Source organism: Colius striatus, chromosome 15 (genome assembly GCF_028858725.1).
Source record: "Colius striatus isolate bColStr4 chromosome 15, bColStr4.1.hap1, whole genome shotgun sequence".
In the NCBI taxonomy this organism is placed as follows: Eukaryota; Metazoa; Chordata; class Aves; order Coliiformes; family Coliidae; genus Colius; species Colius striatus.
Window position 1 is genome coordinate 1,568,059 of NC_084773.1, and position 20,687 is coordinate 1,588,745.

At 41.7% G+C, this 20,687-nt stretch overlaps 1 protein-coding gene across 3 annotated transcripts in view; it reads right to left on the reverse strand.

Annotated features, from left to right (window-relative positions):
* VGLL4 (vestigial like family member 4) overlaps positions 1-20,687 on the reverse strand; it is a 96,308-nt gene that overhangs the window by 34,124 nt on the left and 41,497 nt on the right. The window contains exon 1 of one of the 3 annotated variants that reach the window (XM_062008381.1): positions 14,383-14,915. The exons of the other annotated variants lie outside the window; for them this stretch is intronic. Within the exon in view, the coding sequence (XP_061864365.1) occupies positions 14,383-14,464 (82 nt within the window). The 5' untranslated portion in view covers positions 14,465-14,915. Of the gene's footprint in view, positions 1-14,382; positions 14,916-20,687 lie in introns of those variants that run through there. 3 annotated transcript variants of the gene reach the window in all.

Here is a 20,687-nt window from a genome sequence, read left to right on the forward strand (position 1 = left end):
AGAGCATCAGACTAGTCCATAAGTTTGCAGGTCTCCTTCAAGATAATGTCCCACTTACATAACTCTTGCAGCTCTTGTCTGAGCTAACGTCAAAAATATGTTCCTTTCTCCTCCTTAGAGTACCTGTACTCACGTAAACTATGGTTAAAAAGATTCCAGTCATCTGGCAGTTAAATATCATCAGTGCTAAACTACACCAGTCTCCAGATGAGTAGCACCAGCTTTGTCTACAACATAAACATGAATCCCCAAAAAATATTTCCCTTACATCACAATTGAGGATGGGTTTTAGCTCAGGAAGTAGAGTTGCTCCCAGAGTGTGTTCCTTTCTAAGCCTTTTTGCCAGCTTTCCCAGGAAAAACCTGCATCAAGCTTTTAAAGTCAGTTAAAAGGCACTGAAATCAACACAAGTTACCATTTTATGTTTGTCCAATGCATGACTGAGGTTGATATCAAAGAAAGGCGAGAGCTCCCAGGAACACCAGAAAGCAGCACATGTACAAAGCACTGTACTTGGGCCACCCCAGCCTGCAGGTTTGGCACTCAAGCCAAAAAAAGGCCTAAAGCAATTACCAAGGGGTGGGCTGTCCTACCCAGATGCACCCTGACTTTCCCCTAGCCCTGTCCTGTGGCTGCATGCCAGCCTCATTCAAGTAGAAGGCCAAACAGTCAGCATCCTAGTACATAAAGGAATCCATCAAAAGAGCACCAGCTAACAGCCCCAAGTTAGATACATCAGACTGACAACGACACCTTGCTGAATAAGCTGATGAAGGTACCAGTACCAACTGCTAAACTCCTCAGATTAATTGTACTTCCTACATAGGAGGCTACAAATTGCTTTTATTTGGTGCAGAACAGGAAGATCCATTAAGGGCTTCCCAAACAAAGGAGGAGATAAAAGAGAAAGGAAGACAACTTTTGTATTTTCTGCAGAAAAAAAACCCAGTAGGTTTCACATTCTTGTATTTGCTTCAAAAACACGACGTTTGTATTTACAGGTTGGTGAAAAGATATATGAGCCATTCAATTCCCTGGCAAAACATACTGCACTGTTAGGCACTATAAGCTGTTCTGGTCATTTAAGGTTCTTAACTGCATGGAGGAGAAAACATTGCCCGGCACTGAAAACCTCTGAAGATTCAAGCCAAGTGTCTGTGGACCAGATCTATTAAGAGAAGCGAAATCCCACTAGTCTTGGTGCCTCAAGGTAAGACACAATCATTTCCACTTTGTAACCTGGCTGGAAGGCTCATGGGACACACACTCCTGAGGAAGATGCTGGTTACAGTAATCCAGCAAGCAATCCCAGAATATGTAATTAAAGCTCACCACCACACCAAGCTTAAATAATAAACCTATCATCAGGATTCAGCTTCCTTCAGTTTATTTGTTGAAGCATTCTATGGCCCTCTCTCACATTTCTGATAAGGGGATTCTGCAAGCTGCCACATAAAAGATTTTATCAGTGTGATAAGGCAATTTTATTAGAAATGTAAAAACACCATCAATAAAAACCTGTAAATGAAATACAACTAAGTCATCATGTCCAAGATGGTGCTTTCCAAAACAATGCTCATTTCCAGACCTTGGCCTTCTTTCTTTTGTCACCCAGCTAAATGTCTTCCTGTGTTACATGAAAGACTGCAAAGCTAAACTGGTCAAAGGGCAGCCTGTCTTTTAGCAGCAATAACCAAAGCTAGAAGACCTGTCATCTATTTCAGAAGTAAATCAAAGTCACAGCAAAAACCATTGTTCCATGGGGCGCTTAAGCAGTTATTTCAACACACTCAAGTGATACCTTGTAACTCTGTACTTCCATGCAATGGCAGAGAGAGGTGAGTAGGAAATTGGACTTGTGAAAGATCAAATTTGAGTAATTCCTCCTAAATAGAAAACATTTGCTACCCTCCCTCTGGGCTTTTTAGATACTTCTTCTGTTAGTAGTCAGTGACGCAGATACTGAGGTCTGAAACACCACCTTCTGCTCCAGTGGCCCATATTTCATGGATATCATCCTGCAACATAAATTAAACTCTAGACTATTGCACTGGGGAATCAATGCCCCCGTGGATGTGAGCACAGACAGTATGCTCTATGGCAACCATGCTTAAAACGTAAATTTGGGGACATTCACTTGCAATGGGGTCACTCTTAAATCCAGTAAATTGTGTGCTGTTTGTCTCATATCGATTTGAAGCAAAAGGTTCTGTGTGAAAGTTGAAAAAATTATATTCCACTTATTTAAATTGGAGCCTATTTTTAGATATACTGAAAGGCTTCATTGAAGTTTACTATAAACATGCTCTGAACACATTTTCTCACATTACTCTCCTTTGCTACATGTGGAAAAATTCCATGCAGCAATAAAACTGAGCTTTCAAAAAAGAGCTGTGAAGCCCAATATCACACTTTCAAGTAATGTTGCTTTTATTCCCGTTTTCTTTTTCCCTGAATAACCTACCTGGAAGGAAGAAGGCCCTCAGAAGAGGATATAAATGCTGTATTTTTCAAAATACAAACACAAAATCAAATATGTTCAAATTGTTAGTAAAACACATGCACACATGGGTGCCTGCCTGTGGAATTGATTTGGATTGGAACAAAGTAGGGTCAGTGTAGGTCAGCAAAAAGTAGGTCAGCAAAGCCTTCATCACTAAGTGTACATGGACACACAACAGGATCACCAACATGGTAATGTTTTCCTAAACTGAGGTGAAACGGGCAAGCTATGAGCAAATTGTGGTTGGCCTAATGAACACAGGAAAAAGCTTTCCTTTTCAGTTTGGTTTTTCTGCTACCTGACTGCAGCCTGCCTGAAATGAGAACACAGAGCCCCTTCAACCAAGCTGGACAGAATATTGAAGACTTTAATCCACGGAGCAGCAGAACAATTCCAACCCATCCCTCACAAAGAATCCATTGTAGAGAACAAAACCCCTTTGTCCTTCAAAATGGGTTCCAAAATCTTAGACAGAGAAGGCAAGAGAGCAGTGACAAGTGTGCAGGGCAGTCACTCTGAAGCCAACAGCGAGCTACACGAGCCATTCAGATGAAAACAAGATAGCCTTTTGATCATGCTATTTACACAGAAAATGAGGAGGATGAGTCAGCTTGCCAATTCCTTATGTGGAGGTTTTTACTGTAAGTAATGGCAGTAGGTTGAGATGTGACCCAGCTGGTGCCTCAGCCAGCAGAAAAAATGAATTGACAAGCACCACAAGGTTAGATAACAAAGATCCTTCAATCCACTGGCTTCATATTCCTGAGACACATCACAACAGCCTTTCCTCAGGTGTTGTTCTGTTTCAAGAACAAATACTTGTGAAAGTTTCATCTTTTAGACAAGTCCAGAGAACAATGTGGCTCATGAGATGAAGAAGAAAGGATGTAATATCATTTCTCCAGAGGGATGGGTGCTGGTGTAAAGAAACATAATCCAAAATATTAACACTATTCCTGAAAGAATTGTCTTCCTAAACAAAAGGACACAGACAGGCACACATAACCACTAAGGAAAATGATAAACTCATTTTTGTGCCTCTGGAATAGCAGTTTTTAATCTTGGGTCCATGACATGCAACTAAACTAATTGTATTGAAAAAAAACCAAGTAGTTTTATTGGGGGGGGATGGGGAAACCCCTCACTGTGAAGAGATCCACAGAAAAAAAAGATTAGGTAACCACATCATACAGGAGCTTGAAAACCATTGTTCCATTAGAAGATTTGGTTGTGAAGAACCTGGTACCAGAGAACATTATTAATTCTTCCTCAAAAGGACAGAAAAAAAGGGATCTGAAATGATGCTCCTACCCACCCCAAAGGTCAGCGCTGCCATGCAGTGACTGAGGTTGCTTGAGGCTGTCAGATTCAGAGAGATGAAAGGGAGATGACCCTGGGGTGCTAAGGGATAGATGGGAGCACTGCCTAACTCATAACTGGACTGTTTACTTCACAAGAAGGAGGGTGGTTTATGGGGCCAAGTTGCAGGGTCACTTAAAATAAATGTTCTCTCCAAGGGGAAGCAAAGGCAGAAAAGACAGAGGGAGGGACTGTGTTTGCTACCAAGAAATGACATGCTGCCTGGACAGCCTTCTCACAGTTTTCTGGGCACCGTAGGCTGCTTTTCCAGAACTCTTGGAAAACCAAGGATCAAACAGAAATTCCTGGTTTTAAAGTTATTTTGACAGTTGGGGCATTGGAACGGGTGAGCAGTACCAAAGTTACACTCTGCCTCTCAAAGACCTTTAATTAGGGCTTTGTCTTCCCCTCCCTGGACCTACCAGCCTGTAGCTGACTCTCCCTTTTGATTAACTTAACTCCAGGGTCCTTGTTTATTTATTTCAAAACTGCAGAAGCAATTCATTCCTGAGAAAACACAGGCAAGTGCAGATGGCTTGGTAAAACAAAGGCAACAAAAGTTGTCAGTTGTATGTCTCTGAGCCACCATTCACATGATACCAGCTCCACAGGATCTAGGGATTAAATCTCTCCCTATGTTACCATGATATCACTCCCCAGTTAATTATCTGTTAAATCCCTCCCTATTTTACTCCAATGATGCACATCCTAAACATTGCTGCAGATCTCTACCCTCATCACACATTAAAGATTTTCCACCTCATAATTAAGCAGGCACTCTATTAAATACCACTGTAAAGTTTTTAATGGAATCAGTCACTTCAGGGGCAGTGAGACACTGCATTAATTAAAAAGGTTTGGAAGCACTGCTTTAGGTCATAAATGACTTATCAGCTTGCCTGTTGCTGAGCCATGCATTGCATGACCACAGCTGGACTGCTATTTAATTGAAGTTTCTTATCCCAGCTCATCTGCTGAAGAGAATATAAAATTGACTGCCAGCATCAGTGGGCACATTCCTTTTATGCAACTCAACAGGCCCCAAATATAAAAAAGACTTGCAGAGGTCCTGCAGCTCACATAGGAGACTCTAAAATTCTTCCATCCACTGCTTTTTGTAAAGGGCTCATTCCCTGGAGCAACTATAAAGACTCAGCTACTTCCACTGACACACATTTCATCATCTCATTTTAGAAGGGATCTACTACAAATGAACCACAGTCACAATGGATTTTAGTCCAAAATCTGTTATGTCGAGTCCCTCCACGACTGCTGACCACAAAGTAAGCATCTAGCCCATATACCAGTCCAACTTTCAGAGAATGGAGGCTTTTATCTGCTTAGCTGATTAACTGTAATTTTGATTTGCACATCTCAAAACAAGTAGGTAAAAGCCCTTTTTAATCACTAACAGACCACAGTCAGGTTTAGCAGCTAAAGTAACATATTACAATGAAGGCACTTGGAATGTTGCTGTCAGATTTATCCCTGACATGTCAATTTAACCAATTACAGCTTCTCCCCTGCCCCAAATAAGAGTAATATTCATTCTGTCATGGGGATAGCTGAAGGCTGAATTAACCAGTCTTCTGTGAGGGCAGGATTCTGCAGAGAGGACTGAATAGATATATATATATATACACACACACACACAAATATGTTACAATAAGTATTAAAATGTTTGTTGCCATGCTTGGTTTTAAATGGACTCACTGAGAAACACTTGATAACAAACAAGGTAGTGTTCAATTTACTGTACAACAAAGGAAAACTCTGTACATCCAGAGATTAGCTGTTAAGGCAAGGTTGATGTACCTCAACACAGCTGCAGTCTTCGAAATAAGGGCTTTTAAGGATTTTTGAAGGAAGAGAACTTTGTTTTTTGCTGATGAGCTCAGTTAAATACATTGATTATATAACACTTGTAAGAGGAGCTTTTCCAAAGAGACAGAATCTAGGCAAGAATTTACAAACGTTGCTGGTGCTGGAGTTCCTATTTTTTGACACCTTTGGTAAACAGCTCAGTGTGATGCCCACAGCAAGAGAAGAGCAAAGCAGTCCCCACTAACTGTAGCCACTGGTTTTAGAGTGTTCAGCAAGAAAAGTGTGCATGTCAGCATTGTCCCAGCTGGCTTGCTGAGATTCAATTTACGCCAACCACAGAGTGACTGTGATAGCTCTCCGAGATGCCACAGCATGAGAACTGAAGGGTGGGGGTTAAGCAAGCAGCAATGCACACCAGATGTTTGAGGAGGACATCTGAAAGATCTGGAGCACAAGGAAGCATATTAAAAAAAATCTCCCTCAATGCCATTAATATTTATACTAAACTCAAGAAACTGGCCCAGTTCAAACTTATCTTACATGAACCACACTGCATTTCCCTCACCCCATCTTCATTGAACGTGTTCTGGGTAAAACCACCACAAAGAAGGTGCCATAGTTATGTCAACTGGTTCTTCTTTTCTGTGTGCTAAGAGTACTTTATGTAGAGCTCCCACTTTAGAACAGATTACTTTCCAAAGAATACAGACAGAAGAACTAAACAGTTGTCTTTGCTTGGCTAGCTCTTGTGTGGCATTTACTGGCCTTCCCAGATAATTTAGATAATTATTTCCTAGAAGTAGTTTCCTTTAGACTGGACAACTTTGATTTTCTTCACGGGGCCATTTAACTGTAGTTAGCAATGCATCACAGAGAAAACAACTCCAATTTAGTAACTTGGTGCCAAGAAGCAATAATTTCCTGACTGTGTCAAAACCTACTGATTTTACAAATATCTACATTTACTTTCAGAAGTGGGGCACACTGAACATTAACAGCTAAATAACAAAATTGGAAGACACAATACAACCAGTGTGCTAATGTCATTTGTAAACACCAAGTAAATACTCATTCCCAAGGAGACAACAGATATTCCACAAGACCCTCTTTAGCAGCTTTGGTTTTCACTCTTGCTATGCAAAAGATTGCTGGTCACTTTGTAGATGGTAACTACAAGGCTACTGCCAATCTGCTGTTCTGTGATTTTTGGTCAGAATAAACCCTAATAAATATTTCAATACCTGTTTATATTCCTGTACTGCAGTGCCAGCCCTGGAGAAAAAACAATAGCTTCATCTACTAAATCTCTCTTACTTCCAACTCCAACTCAGCTTTAACAGCAGAAAGAACCATTTCTGCATGCTGGGGAACAAACATTAAGTCTTGCAAATCAGGGAGGTATAATGCTGAGTGGTTTCCATGCCTGCCCTGTGAAATGGGTTTCCAGGAAAACCTACTGCTTTTTAAACACAACTTGTTCCAAACTTTTCCTGGGAGAGCAAATATGTTTCCTGGAACGTACTAGCAACATTTGGAAGAATAGGAGGAAAGTTATACACTACGATGCTTGATTCTCACAGCTGACAAGGAACACTCTTAAAGTGATGAGGAGTGAGAAAGGATGTGTCTTAAAATAATCCTAGATAGACTCTTGTAATAACATGCAATATGAAAAAAAGACAGGAGCCAGATTTTTTGTGAAGGAGCGAAGCTGGCACCCACCTGCTGAAGGCATACTTTCCCCCTCTGATGCCACAAAGGCTGTCAAGTTCCACTTTATCCCAAGTATCATCTGCCTCCATCCTTACACACCATACTGTGGATGATCTTTTTCCTCCAGAGATAAAACAAGGCACAAGGCACGTGCCATTTCTAGAGGCAAAAGCTGGACTGCACCACACATTACTATGTTTAACCAATTCTCCACTATAACATTAGCAGCAACAAAGCGAGCAAGAAATAGAGAACCATTGCTTGAAAAAAAGCATCAGATAAAAACAGTGCCATGAAACTTAGGCAAAGGAAACATCGTAAAGTCCACTTCACACCTCTGTTCCTCACAACAGTATTAATATTTTACCTGATATTTTCAGGATTTATCTTCTAAAGATCTTATATGAAGACTCAGCACCTCACTGAAATTTCTGGATGACTTTTTGACCTGAAGCAATGCTGTGATGGTCCCTGGAACATCCTTACTTCAACTTCACCAAGGTTATACAAGAAAAAGCTGTTTGGAGCTCTTTCCTAACAACTGAAACACTCAGAATCTGTGGCATGCTACTACTGCTAATAAGAATAAAACTCTTCCGACTCCATCTGCCTGTACCATGAGCTTTACAAGTTGACAGAGATAATCCTAACTAAATGCTCAACTGCCAGTTCAAAACTGCAGGTGTGTGGGATGCCCTGTGGCCTCCCTTTCCATCCCATCCAGGCTCTTAAGCTACATGTGCCATCACACCAACTTGTAGAGGTAGGCATGAGATGCCAGCTCACTCTTCAGAAAAGCTGTTCAACGAAGCACCAAGGGAAATCCACCTCCAGGAAATTCAAACTGTGCATCCTGGTGCTCAGGGTGAGAGTGTGTATTACTGCACCCATAGCCTTGGTGTGGTGTTTACACAACATCCATCAGCACTGTAGCACACACTGAGTTGTCCTCCAAAGTGCATGGCTTCTACTGAAAGGGAACAACAGCTCTGTGTGTCCAGCAATCCTTCCATGCTGATTGTAAAGTCATTTTCAGGGAGATGATACAGACTGCAAGATGAAGAAACAATTGGCTGGCTTTAAGGAAAAAAAAAAGGAAGAAATGAAACCCCCAAACACTCACAATTCTTTGACACTGAGAAAGCATAATACCATTTTTGTAAACACTCCTCCAGAAACTGGTATTCATCACTACCTCATGCTATTATTGGTGAAAAATTATAGGCTCTGTCCTGCTGGATTACTGTTAGTGTAAACAACTTTGCTAAATTGCTTGGCACACTGTCTCCATGCAGCATGTTAAAACTCTGTGGCCTATTCAGCCAAAATCAAATATAAAGGCCCATCTGTATTAATCCTCAAGAAGAAATTAATAGGCAGCTATTTTCATGCAAAGCAGATATTTAAAAAAGGCAAACCCAATACATATGGATGAACTTTTTCATTCATAATTTTAGATACAACACAATGAAGACTGTTGTTTAAGCTTTAGTTTTTTTCCCCCTCTAAGAGTTCTCCATACAATACAGCACATTGTTCAAACTCTGAAGCAATTTAAGCTTTTTCAATGTCTCCTAAAATCCCTGGATTTATATCCAAAGAGACCTGGCACTGTAACAAATTTGACTTGTGAGTAACAAGTTACAGCCTTTAAGCAAATTGCTCATTAACACAGAATTCAACTTAGTGCTACAACCCTCACTATATTTTATCTCAGAGGAAAAAAAAAACCCTGTATGTGCTGCTTATCTTATCTATTGAAAGCTGTGGGATAACACACTATTATATTTGGGGTTTGAATTTCCTTGTTTGAGTTTTCAGCACAAATGCTGAACTGGCATCAAGGGTGAGGAGAACAACAGAACTCCAGGAGGAAAAAAAAAGACCAACAAAAGTTAAGTATGACCTAAATCTATCTTGCCTTTGATGAACGAGGAAAATAAACTGAATTTTGATGTCAGTACTGAAGAGGATATTCTCAACTTCATGCTAGGAGGAAACGAGTAAGAAAAGCCCAACTGTGAAGTTGGAGCTCTTTGGGGTTTTTTTTCTGAAGATAAAAGACATTGAAAAAGCAAAACCCACAGAATGTTCTATAAATGGGGAACATTCTGTAGGTGCATCTTAATTTACATGACTTTGAACAGAAATTTTACACTGCATTACAAATAAGAACACTTAATTCACCATGAAGGAGATTTTTACCCCATTCATTATTCGACTAATCCTTAATAGAAGAATAGTGTTAAAGTCATTTGATATATTTAGAAACTAAACCAAACTTTGGAGTTAATAGGAGAAACTGATGTTAGAAAGCCCAGAGTAAAATGCAAGGTCAGCAAAGAAAACCAATGGAAACTATTTTTTTTTTAGAACTTAAGAAAACACATCACATGTCATTAAAAAGCAAATGAAGTTAACAGAATCCATTTCGGGCTCCTCCTTTGAAATCCAACGTCTCCCTGGCCTTTTTGGGAAGGCAGACATCCATTCAAGGAGCCTCACAGTGCCCTAGGAAGACACACAGCCATGGAAGCCCATTGCTGCAGCCAACTAATGCCTCATTGTTACAGGAAGTCCGTGAAATAATTATGTAATATGCCTCTAACTAATGTAAGCTGTGCTCAAACCAAAAAGGGGTGGTTTTTCTATAAATCTGGATCCAATTTCCTTCATTAAACAGAAAAAAAATAAATTAAAAAACCCAGTCTTCTGGAGTGTCCAGAGGACTCTGTATAACTATTCTGAGTGCTCCAAGTCCCATAACATGCCTGGGGGATTTCTTAGCATCTTATTGCATTTCTTTATACCTTTCCCAGCACAGCAGTTCAAGCCTTGAGAATGCAGTCATAACACAAAGCACTTGAAAACGGGAGAGAGAGAGAGAGGAAGGAAGACAGAAATCTGCCTTCCAACACAGAGCCATCTGTGCTCTCCCTCAGATAAACAACAAAGCGAAACAAATCTTCTGCTTGGAGACTGCACCTTCTCATACATATTCTATTGGAAACGAGGAGCCAAAATTTGCTAGGCTGTGCTACTCAAAGAGCAGGATCACCTGTGATTTGTTTTGTTTAACTCTGAGCCCTCCTGCCATTACCTCACACACAAAGCTCTCTGAGAAAAGAATATTCAGCTAAAGTTAAGTGAGTTTCCATTGCAAAACAAGATGCAGATGTTCTACCTCTGAATACAAGCCCGGATCAAGTGCTTGTCATTTGATACGAAGAGCTGGGAATGCCAGACTGGTACAGAATGGTTCTGCTTCATGGCCTTTGCACCTTAGTGAGGATAGGTCTCCCAAGAGTTTTTTGATGTCTCTGAGCTCATTAGGCAGAAAACAGTGATCTGAAAGCACTGCTCATTAAACTGGCCACTGTGGATAACTGGCAACAAACTTTTAGCAGGAGGATATCACGTGTATTCATGCTAAAAAAGAAAAAACAATCAGCATCCAGATGCTGAGTCAACAATTCTCTAATTATTTCTTCTTTCCTAATTACACTAAACACATTACAAGAAATTGCTTGAAGCTCCTGATTAGTGCTAATATAAGTGTCATCTTCCCATTGGCAAAGACTCAGCATTCTCATGGGAATGAACTCAAAATTTTCCCTCACCAGAGAGACAAAAGTCACCTTTTTTTTTGGTAAAAAAACACCATGTTGTTGAAATTACAACTTTCTTTCCAAAGCACCTGAGTTGAGATTATCATGGGGCATCACAAGCAGCTCAAAGCTAGTCATAATAGTAAGAAAACACTCAAAAAGACACAATTAGCATAAAACAAGCAGCCCTAAGGAAATGGCTTTATTCTGTGGTTCAGTTATAGACTCCCTTTCAAAAACCTTCTCACCTCAATCTCTGTTTGGAATCTTTTTGCTGGCTGGAGTGATCTCAACTATATTAATGTGTAAAGATTTCCATCAAATGACAGAACTCCAGAAATGACAAAGAAGGCACCTCTGGAGATCATTGAGTCCAAATCTTCTGCTCCCAACCAGGCTCAGCTAAGGCAAGTTGCTCAGGGCTGCCTCCAGTCAAATCAAGAGTATCTCTAAAGATGGAGACTGCACAGCTTCTCAGGGCAACCTGTGCCAGACCAACCTCACAGTGAAAGAAAACAGTTTAAAAACTCTGTGTCTGGGAAGACAGTCATCTTTGGTGAAGGTTCCATACTACAAAACGGTCAGCTAAACCTGCAACAAGCTGTTACTTCTTAACTGGGAGTGGGAGAACTTCTAGATCTCCCATTTCTTTCCCCAGCCTCAACAAAAGGATACTCCTCTGTCCATGAAGCAAATCCCATCTATATTGGTCACCATTCTCCTCTCTTCCTCCAGTCTTCTGCAGAGTGGGCCAAAATCAGAATTCTGTTTTATGAACTAAACATCTCTCTGTTAATAAATGTTCCCAGACTCACTGGGGATGATCAGGGATAGTGAATAAGAACATAGCTGAGAACAGAAGAGAATAGAATAAGACCTAGAATAAGACACAGCTGAGGCTTCTTCCAGCTACCCATCAAGGAAGACTGACCAGGTGCTGGAATTAACTTGGCATCCTGCAGCTTACAAATAACAAATTGCTATCTGTAACTCTTGCTGGGCAAGAAAAAACAAGACTTGTCTTGGGATGCAAATTATATTCTATATTCTCCACATTGAACTAAAGGGCTGTCAAACACATGTGACGGTTCTTATGTTCCATTGTATCTCTTATCCACAGGCTGCAGCTATGAATCAAGAGCACCTAGTTCCAGTGGCTTGTGCCAGAGGTGAAAGATTAAAACCGTTAGTAAACCTCATAAAATGATAAGGACTCGTTTCACCAGCGTAACAATTACCTCCATAAGCAAAAGCAAGTGTTTCAAGAGAGAATACAAAGGAGTAAGGAACCCATCTCATTTATTTCCTGTGGCATATAGGCCCATAATTCTTTCCTCTGAAATTTCAAAGCTATTTTCACATCATACAATGTACTTGTATCTTATCCTACATCTACAAAAGTACTTTTCAAGAAGGCATCTATTTATAAGTAGTTCAAGTATGACCTTCAATAAATCCTAATTAATTGGGTTTGAAAGGACACTTTGTTGTCAATATAGTAACTACCACAGCAGTGTCTTTGAAAAGACAAGATCCATCACTACTGACACAACTCACTTATAAAATAAATACTCTGGCAGAGGCATGGAAGATCTGTAGGCATCTCTAAAACACCCTTGGAGTTCAGTGCAGATGTTGCCAGTGTTTATACTTTTTAAACCACCGGGATATAAACACCTCACTATAAACACCACTGAAGTTTTGCTTTTCTTTTCTTAATTTTGTGTGTGTTTATTTTAGTGCTAAAAATGTTAACTTCCAGAATAAGGAAAACAGCAACAGATGTTTAAACTAAACAAAGACTGCTACAGTACAGCGTATTCTTTAAACTCTTTTGCTTTTGAACTGTTAAAGCTAAGATCTGCTTAAATAACCATTATCAGAGGAGAGGATGGGAGAAAAAAAAAGGGGGCTGGAAAGAATCTACCATAAATATTAGGCATAATTATAACAAAACTAACTAATGAACTAAACCAACAGTTTTTCTGCCTTAGTCAACAAAACACTTGGGAACATGCACCACGTAAGTGGAGTTTTATGCAAAACTTCACGGCCTTCATCAGAAGTTGTTAATTGCTTCCAAAGAAAGCGCTGGTTACTACAGAGAGCAGTGACAAAGCTAAAGGAGCCTGCAAGTTGGTTTTCCTTTTTTTTTTTTCCCCTTCTCTTTTCTTTTCAACTAGTTTTCCTGCTCCAATGAAGAAAGCTCGGGATAAAAAAGGAGCTTGAAACTTCAACTCTATTGAATCCCAGTTCTGTATTTTTTGGTACTGATGGGCAAGCTCAATCTTCTGTAAAAGAGCTTTACTCAAGCAGACATAGATATTTGTGCTGAAAAAGAAAAGGGGGGTGGGGAGGGGAGAAGAAACAGGGATATTAGCCATTCTATAAGGAGCCCCTCCACACTTCCTGAAGGAAAGAAATGTGGCCATGCTGGTTTAGTGATAGAAAAGATGGTCTTTTCCAAAGTGAGGTTCAGCTCCCTGCCTTCTGGCCAGGGCTTTTTCTGAAGAATATGAATAGATAGCTCCTGGTCCTATATATACCCCTTATTGTTTCTTCCCTGACAACTACAGCAAGTTTATTTTCCAGCTGAACATGGAAAATGTTCCTGCTGAATCAGAAGAAAGCTTTCTGCAACGCTAGTGTGTGGCTACAGCAAAAACAGTTCTGCTGCCAAGCTGCATTAGCTCAGTGGTGCCTTTCTTTCCAGCCCAGGCCAAGCCATAACCACTTCTTCAAACTGCACGTAGATAAAACTCCGCTAGATGAAGAAACTGAGTTTACCCTATTACCTCAGGCAACTTCCAAACGGATCTGCTAACCCTTTGCCACACGACAAGAAAACGCCGGCCCAACCGAGCCGAGGGTGACAGAAGTGAAATTCGGAGTCCTGAGAAGAGGGGGGGAAAAAGAAATCTCTAGGGTTTCCAAGCAGTTGTGTAACTCTGCCCCCGGGGAGAGGAGGGGGAAGGAGGGGAGGCCGGCTGCGGGGCCTCTCGGGGCGGGCGGGAGCTGGCGGTGCGCGGCTGCCCGCGGCGGCGATGCCCAGCGCGGAGCGGCGCGGATCGCGCCCTGCACCGCACGGGAACCTCACACCGGCCTCCGCGTTCGGGCAAAACCAAAACGAACGCTGCGTTAAAGCACAGGGACAATCGAAAAGCCTCATAAAACCCCCACGACACACAAACCAACGCAGAAATGAAATAAAACGGGGGAAAAAAGCCTCCTTCCCTTACGAAAAGCGTTAACAATGAGGACCGCGCGGTAATCCGCAGCGAGACCAGCACCCATCTCCTTTCCAGAGACAAAACTCACGCTCCCAAACGACGGAAAACACCCGACAAAGGCCGCGCCGTGAAGCGAGAGCGTTACCTTCGTAGCACAGAATGCCGATATTGTTGTTCATCTTGTCCAAGTATTGGTAGTTCAACAGGTCCATCTTCATAAATAGCATTTATCGGGCTAGCAAAACAGACCAGCTTGTTTGCTTTCGCCCGGGGTCAGGCAGGAGGGGGCCGGCGATCGGTGCCGGCTGCGCTCCCGGGTTCCTGAGCTTCACCAGCACAAGGCCCAGCCTTCGGCTAATCAAAACAAAGTATACGAAAGGAAAGTTGGAGGGATTAAACCACACACCTTTCCCTTTCCAAACTCCTGAAAACTAAAGTATTCGGTGTCCTTCAGCACAAAGAAGACCGTCTGAAAACTTTTCAAGTTGTTTTTTTGGGGTTTGTTTTTTTCCAATTAAAAACCAAAAAGCAAAACGCGGAGGGACGAGGAGGGGAGGGGAGGGGAAGCAGCAAGCAAGCAGGAGGAGGGGGAAGTTGCGCGGACAAAGGCAGCCCGGTGGTGCTCACAGCCCGCTGCAAGCCCGCTGCACTGACATGCAGGCTATGCGTGGAATGACTCCTATGCAAACCAGCTTCCTCCCCGCGCCGGCGCGGCCGCGCATGCTCCGCGCTCCCCGCAGCGCCCCAAATGTCAGCGATATTCTCTGCACAACATCAGGCTCTAAATGCACCGAGTGTTTGAAAGGAGACGGCGGCGGGAGAAGGGGCCTGGGCAGCGCGGCCGCGGCAGGGGGAGGAGGAGGAGGAGGCGGGGGAGGAAGCAGGGGCTGCCCGGGGAGCTGAGGGGCCTCCTCTGGACCCGGAGCAGGAGCCAGCCGACCGACGGCAACTTTTTTGGTCGGGCTACTGAGCAGAAGTGGGCTAAATCCATCTGTTTAAAATTATTTCTCTTAAACGTTTGCTTGGTTTCCTAGCGTGGCCTCAGACAGATCCCAGCGCTGCTGCAGTGAGAAATAACGCTGTTTTACAGCAAGGGAACACAACAGCAGCTCCGGCACGGTACAAAGACCATTAAAGCAGGGAGGGAGCTACATCGGAGGTACATATAGACGGGGGCTGTGTACTCACATGCTGGCACAAGTCAATCACTGCACTATCAAGTTGGATTTTTTAAAGGGCCCTCACCAGGTACATGTTCTGGGCTCTGGATTTTTAACAGCTGCTAAAGCTCCGGTTGAGATGACACAGATGATGGAGGTTTTTACAGCAGTTGCTCTCATCTCAGGATGTGGTCTGCCCTTCTGCAGCCCAAACCTTGATCACAAAGACTTTAGCTACTTATACAGATGTCCGTGACTCATCCTAAGAAGGCAGAACATCTGTATGGGTATAACCATGTGCAAACCCAATGGGCATCAGTTTGCATTTCCTGCAACTAATCAGCATCTGCAAGCTGATTTGATAGAAAAGGAGAAACAAATACTAGGGAAGTTGGGTCTTCAAGCAGGCTTCCTTCTGCCTCCCTACCCTCTTTGTCTTGGAAGAAAACTCCCTGCCTTTCTGGGATGGATGGTTTTAATGGGACACAGGAGATGTGACAGAGAGAACCAGTAACCAATTCTCATTTCCATCTTGAGATTTTGTGTCCTCTATTAGGGAAGGGGAAGATGTTATATCACAGAGGCAACTCACATAGTGCCATTTCCTCGAGGCACTTTGAAAAGTGCTGCTTGGATGCTTTGGATATTTCAGAGTGACTAGTTGCTTTAGTTAAATTTCCTACTGATAAAGAGGAATAAGAAATTTCTCTCCAAAGAAGATTCCTTAGAACTCAAATAAGGTTTCTCCTGGTTTCACATACAAAAAGTCATCCTGTGCATTATCTACCAATGTGTTTCAGTGGTAGAACGTCTACTAACTGTTCTGAATTCAATACAGCATGAAACAAATTACCTGGAAGGAATTCTGCATGGCTGGAAAGATGAAGGTCCAGAAGGCTTTTACTAATTCATATGTGACATGATCACTCTCCTGACTGGAAGAGCTATTAATCTTTATCATAGTGTAAAAACTTACAGGAATGTAACACAGAGTAACAGTACATTTCTAAGATGGTACCTAATGAAAAGGTTGCAGCTGGCTTTTTGCCTCTCCGGACTTGTTACCACCACACATCTCCAGACCAAAGCAGTGTGTGGGGTATTTTTTAGGAAGAAAAATATCTCTAATAAAGAAAGGAACATTATGATTTTTAATCAGTGGGACAAGTTTTACATAGCAGATCACGGTGTGAATACTCAAATTCAAATGTATCCTATGACAATGGTTCAGATTAAACCAGCCATTTAATAAAGTCAGCAAGAGAAATCTTAGCCCTTTAAGATATAAACTGGGATAAAAATCCATGCCTACAACATTAACAAAACAGAGGCATCTGCAAGTTTCTTATGCAAGTATTCCAAAGCTTTGGGGGGAAATATTGCAGATACGTTTGGTTTTTAAACACAGAATGTCCCTGATTTTACATCAATACGACACATTTTGTGGATGCTTGGGAAGGCTAAGAAGAGATGGGTACTTTTTCCAACTTAACATAATTAGTTTTTGCAAGGGATGAGGAAGAAAATAAAGCATTTTTCTAAACTCCTTTAGAGCAACTGTCTACAAGCCAAGGTTTGCACATAGTGCTTTAGCTACAGCTTTATACCTCAGAGCCCAACCTAAACACCTCTCTGTATTAAAAATTACATACTCTTCAGCTTGTTGGGAAAAACAAGACTATCTACAGATCACTGGCTGCTCAGTAGTGCTGCCCAGATGCTAATGAAGAAGTTAAGTCTTCTTATTAGACCAGTAGCCACTGGTCTACAAGTTTTTAGGCAGTAATGATCACTTCATGATGTGAATGGCCTTAAGTAGTACAACATACACTATGGTTAACATGTGTTGTGTAATGAGCAAATGAGATGCTTCACATTAAATAATCATTAACTGGTACCAAACATCGAGAGCTTTATGAACTTCTAAATTAAAATAGCTATATTGCAAGTAAAGCAATGCCTAGTGAAAGAATAGGGAGGGTAATTATCAAGGTAAATGTAACTCAAGCATTCTAAACCCCAAATCCATTCATACAAAACAATCCATTCTTTGGAAGAAAACAGCTTAATGACAGCAAAGTCATTGACTTTGCTGTCAAGTGACAGCAAAGAATCCCCAACTGCTTGATTCAAAGTGCTGTTCATCAAACACCTCACCAGCCTGAGATACCTGCCCCTGCACTGAAACCAACAACCAACACGTCAGTGGGTTAGATTTACACTGAAAAATATGGTGTTAACATCAACCCGGGACCTTTGACAGTTCATTCTGTTCTTCCATATATTGTTAGCTGCAAACACAATTAGGTGCCCTAGTACCTTTGCTTCACCTTAGCCAGATTACTTTCTAAAGGATTGCACAGGCTTTATATACCCCCATCTATATATAAAAACGCCTAAACCACTGGAACTTTAACACAGCAGCACCCCCTAGAGGTAACTGAAAATCCACGTGTCTTGCCTAAATTACCCTGGACTTCACACCAAAGTACAGCCAGCAGATGTGATTCTCAGCCCACTGAGTTCAACGTCTTACTGATCTGCTGATTCACTTTAATATGGAAAGCAAATTCAGTCTTCATACAAGAATGTCTTATTACAGAAGTATTCTGAGGCAAGGAAAGCAAACCAGAGAGGGGAACAAAAAGAGATAAATCACCATTATCAAAGCCAAGAGGCTAAGTACATACTTATCCCTACATTAGAGTGGAGCTTGACAAAATTGCTGTGCTGCTCTTCTGCAGTTCTCACAACAACACAAATACACCAAAGTTCTCTTTCTTGGTGGTTTATGAAAGTAGTGTGTGAAGCAACTGGTGTAGTGGCCTCAAGCATCTACACCCCATGAGTTTCCTCTGAACTGGCTTATGTCTGGTCAGATGGATTGATGTCCCTTGGCAGCTGCAGCACATCCAAAGGGCAACGCGGAGAGTCACTCTGAAAGCAAGCACCTGCCCCAGCTGAAGCGCTGATGCTGACATACTGATGGCTGCTGAGAATAAATGTGCAGGTTTCAGGTTGACAAAAAGCTCAAGAAACTTACCTTATCAAAGAGCTACAGAGCATGTTATCAATGAGGTATGTTATTGTGTCACTGGTTCCTAAACGCTGGTAGAACTTCTCCACTATGAAAGTATACAGTCCTGGCTTATTTGAGCAATAATAGGACCTAATATAAAAATCACTCCTTACAATTGTTTATTACTCTAGAATTTTTGTAGGGAAAAAAACCCACATTTCCTTAATATATCAAGTCCATAATATCAGATTTGACAGCAAGAAGTTATATGGTTTTTATAGCCTTAAACTTATACTGAGCTGCTTTAGAGCAGGCATTTTCAAGCAAGCTACCATGGAGCACTCCTTCCTGCCTTCTCTGTGCTGGCCTCACCCTGCCAGCCCTTTGCTTCTAACCACTGTCCTGTCCTTCCCTCATCCCTCCTTACTCCCTTTCCTCCCATGCTCACCACTGCCTCAGGCAGCAGCGCTGAAAAGCCTGAGCAAATGGCTCAGGTGCAGCTTTCCTTACTTGGTCCATGCCACACAACATCCTTCAGCAACACTGGCTGAGAATTAACACTATAGGAGAACAGTGTGCAAGCCATTCCCTTAGACACAACTGAAATTTCCCCCTTGGCTATGGTCAGCAAAGAGGAACTATTTCTGCAGTAACCTATTCTACAGCCCAGAGATAAAACGGTGTCTTTATAGAGGTGAGACACACCGTGATGTGAAACACTGTACAGTATTGCTCAGTATAATTACAGTTCTGAGTGGAAAAAGATACCTGTGGCAGCTCCTGAGGTCTAACGGGTGTCTGTGATATAACACTTATTAGCCCATACCTCAATATGCTCCAAGAAAGAGATGAAGGAACAAAGCAAGAGCACTTCAGATACAGGTTGTACCTTTTTTCTTTACATCAAAAAGGAGCACATTTTAGTTAACAGCTGCTAGGTGGCGATGTGCTTGAAGGAAAAATACTGCTTTTCCTTTCCCACACACTCAGCTGCAGAACTGCAGCACTTCTCCACTCCATTTTTATTATTTTGGCTAGGGAAAAACAAAAGCAAACAAAAACTCTCATTTAAGCAAGATGCAGTGTTTGCTTTTAAATAGATTCAGATATGATAAGGAAATAGAGTTAAAATGTATTAATCATGAAGGAAATCCAGAGATGCATGATAGGGAAAATGACATGTAAAGTTTCTTGCAAGCAGCTATCTTGAGAGCTGTGCCTCTGAGACCCACCCAGAACAAGACATAACTCCTCTCCCAGCGAGTCAGATACCACAACACAGACCAATGTGATCCATTTTTATGAAGCACTAAGTAGTGATGATTGCACCAGTGAATGGAAAGTATCAAAACACACATTCTTCCAGATTTATTTTACAAAACACACCAAACATAAAAGTACATTGCAAATAGATTTTAATCAGATCAAACTGCCTTCTCTCATCCATGGCCTTAAAAACAAGAGACAGAAAAAAGCTCCTTGGAATAGAACATCTCAAGCTAAAGCTAGTGCAAGCCTTCTTGTCTGACCTCTCCTTCACTAACTAAAGGTTGAGTCTCCTCTTCTGGAGACATTCCAAACCTCACCTGGATGAGTTCTTGTGTGACCGACTCTAGGTGGTCCTGCTGTGGCAAGGGGTTGCACTGGATGATCTTTTGAGGTCCCTTCCAACCCTGAACATTCTGTTCACTCTGTAACTCTGTAAAGGTTCCAACAGTAAGCCAGACATTATAGAACACTAAAGGTGCTTGTCATTATCAGTGAGCTCCTTGAAGACCCAAATATTAGCCTTACACCCTCCCCTCTGTGCGAAGTTGTAGCAAAATAATGTGTGTATTCCCTTTCATTCTTGTCATACCCTAACTTGGGCAATCCTGCTCCAAAACTAAACTCAGCAATATCTACTATAGAAATCTGTTTATGAGTGTGCATGTGTACTTAACTGCATCCACACTCATAAAATGCTACGTAACTCAAGTAATGAAGCTGTCTGTTCCCTGAAGGACCAAGCCAGCAGCTCTCTGCTGGCCTAATAAGGATGGAACTGCAAGGAAAATGAAAAAAATACAGTGATGCCCAAGGATATCTAGAGTTACAAGCTCTTCTAGGCCCTGGAACGGATGGTAATGGCCTGTCTGGACTGGAAGCTGGATTTGTTTTGTTTTTATTTAAAATGTTTAGCTGTGCTGCTTCTTATTCCATATCACTGGTTTTATGACAGAGATTTTAAAAAGCATATCACAGGGAATGTAAATAAAAAGAAATCAGATA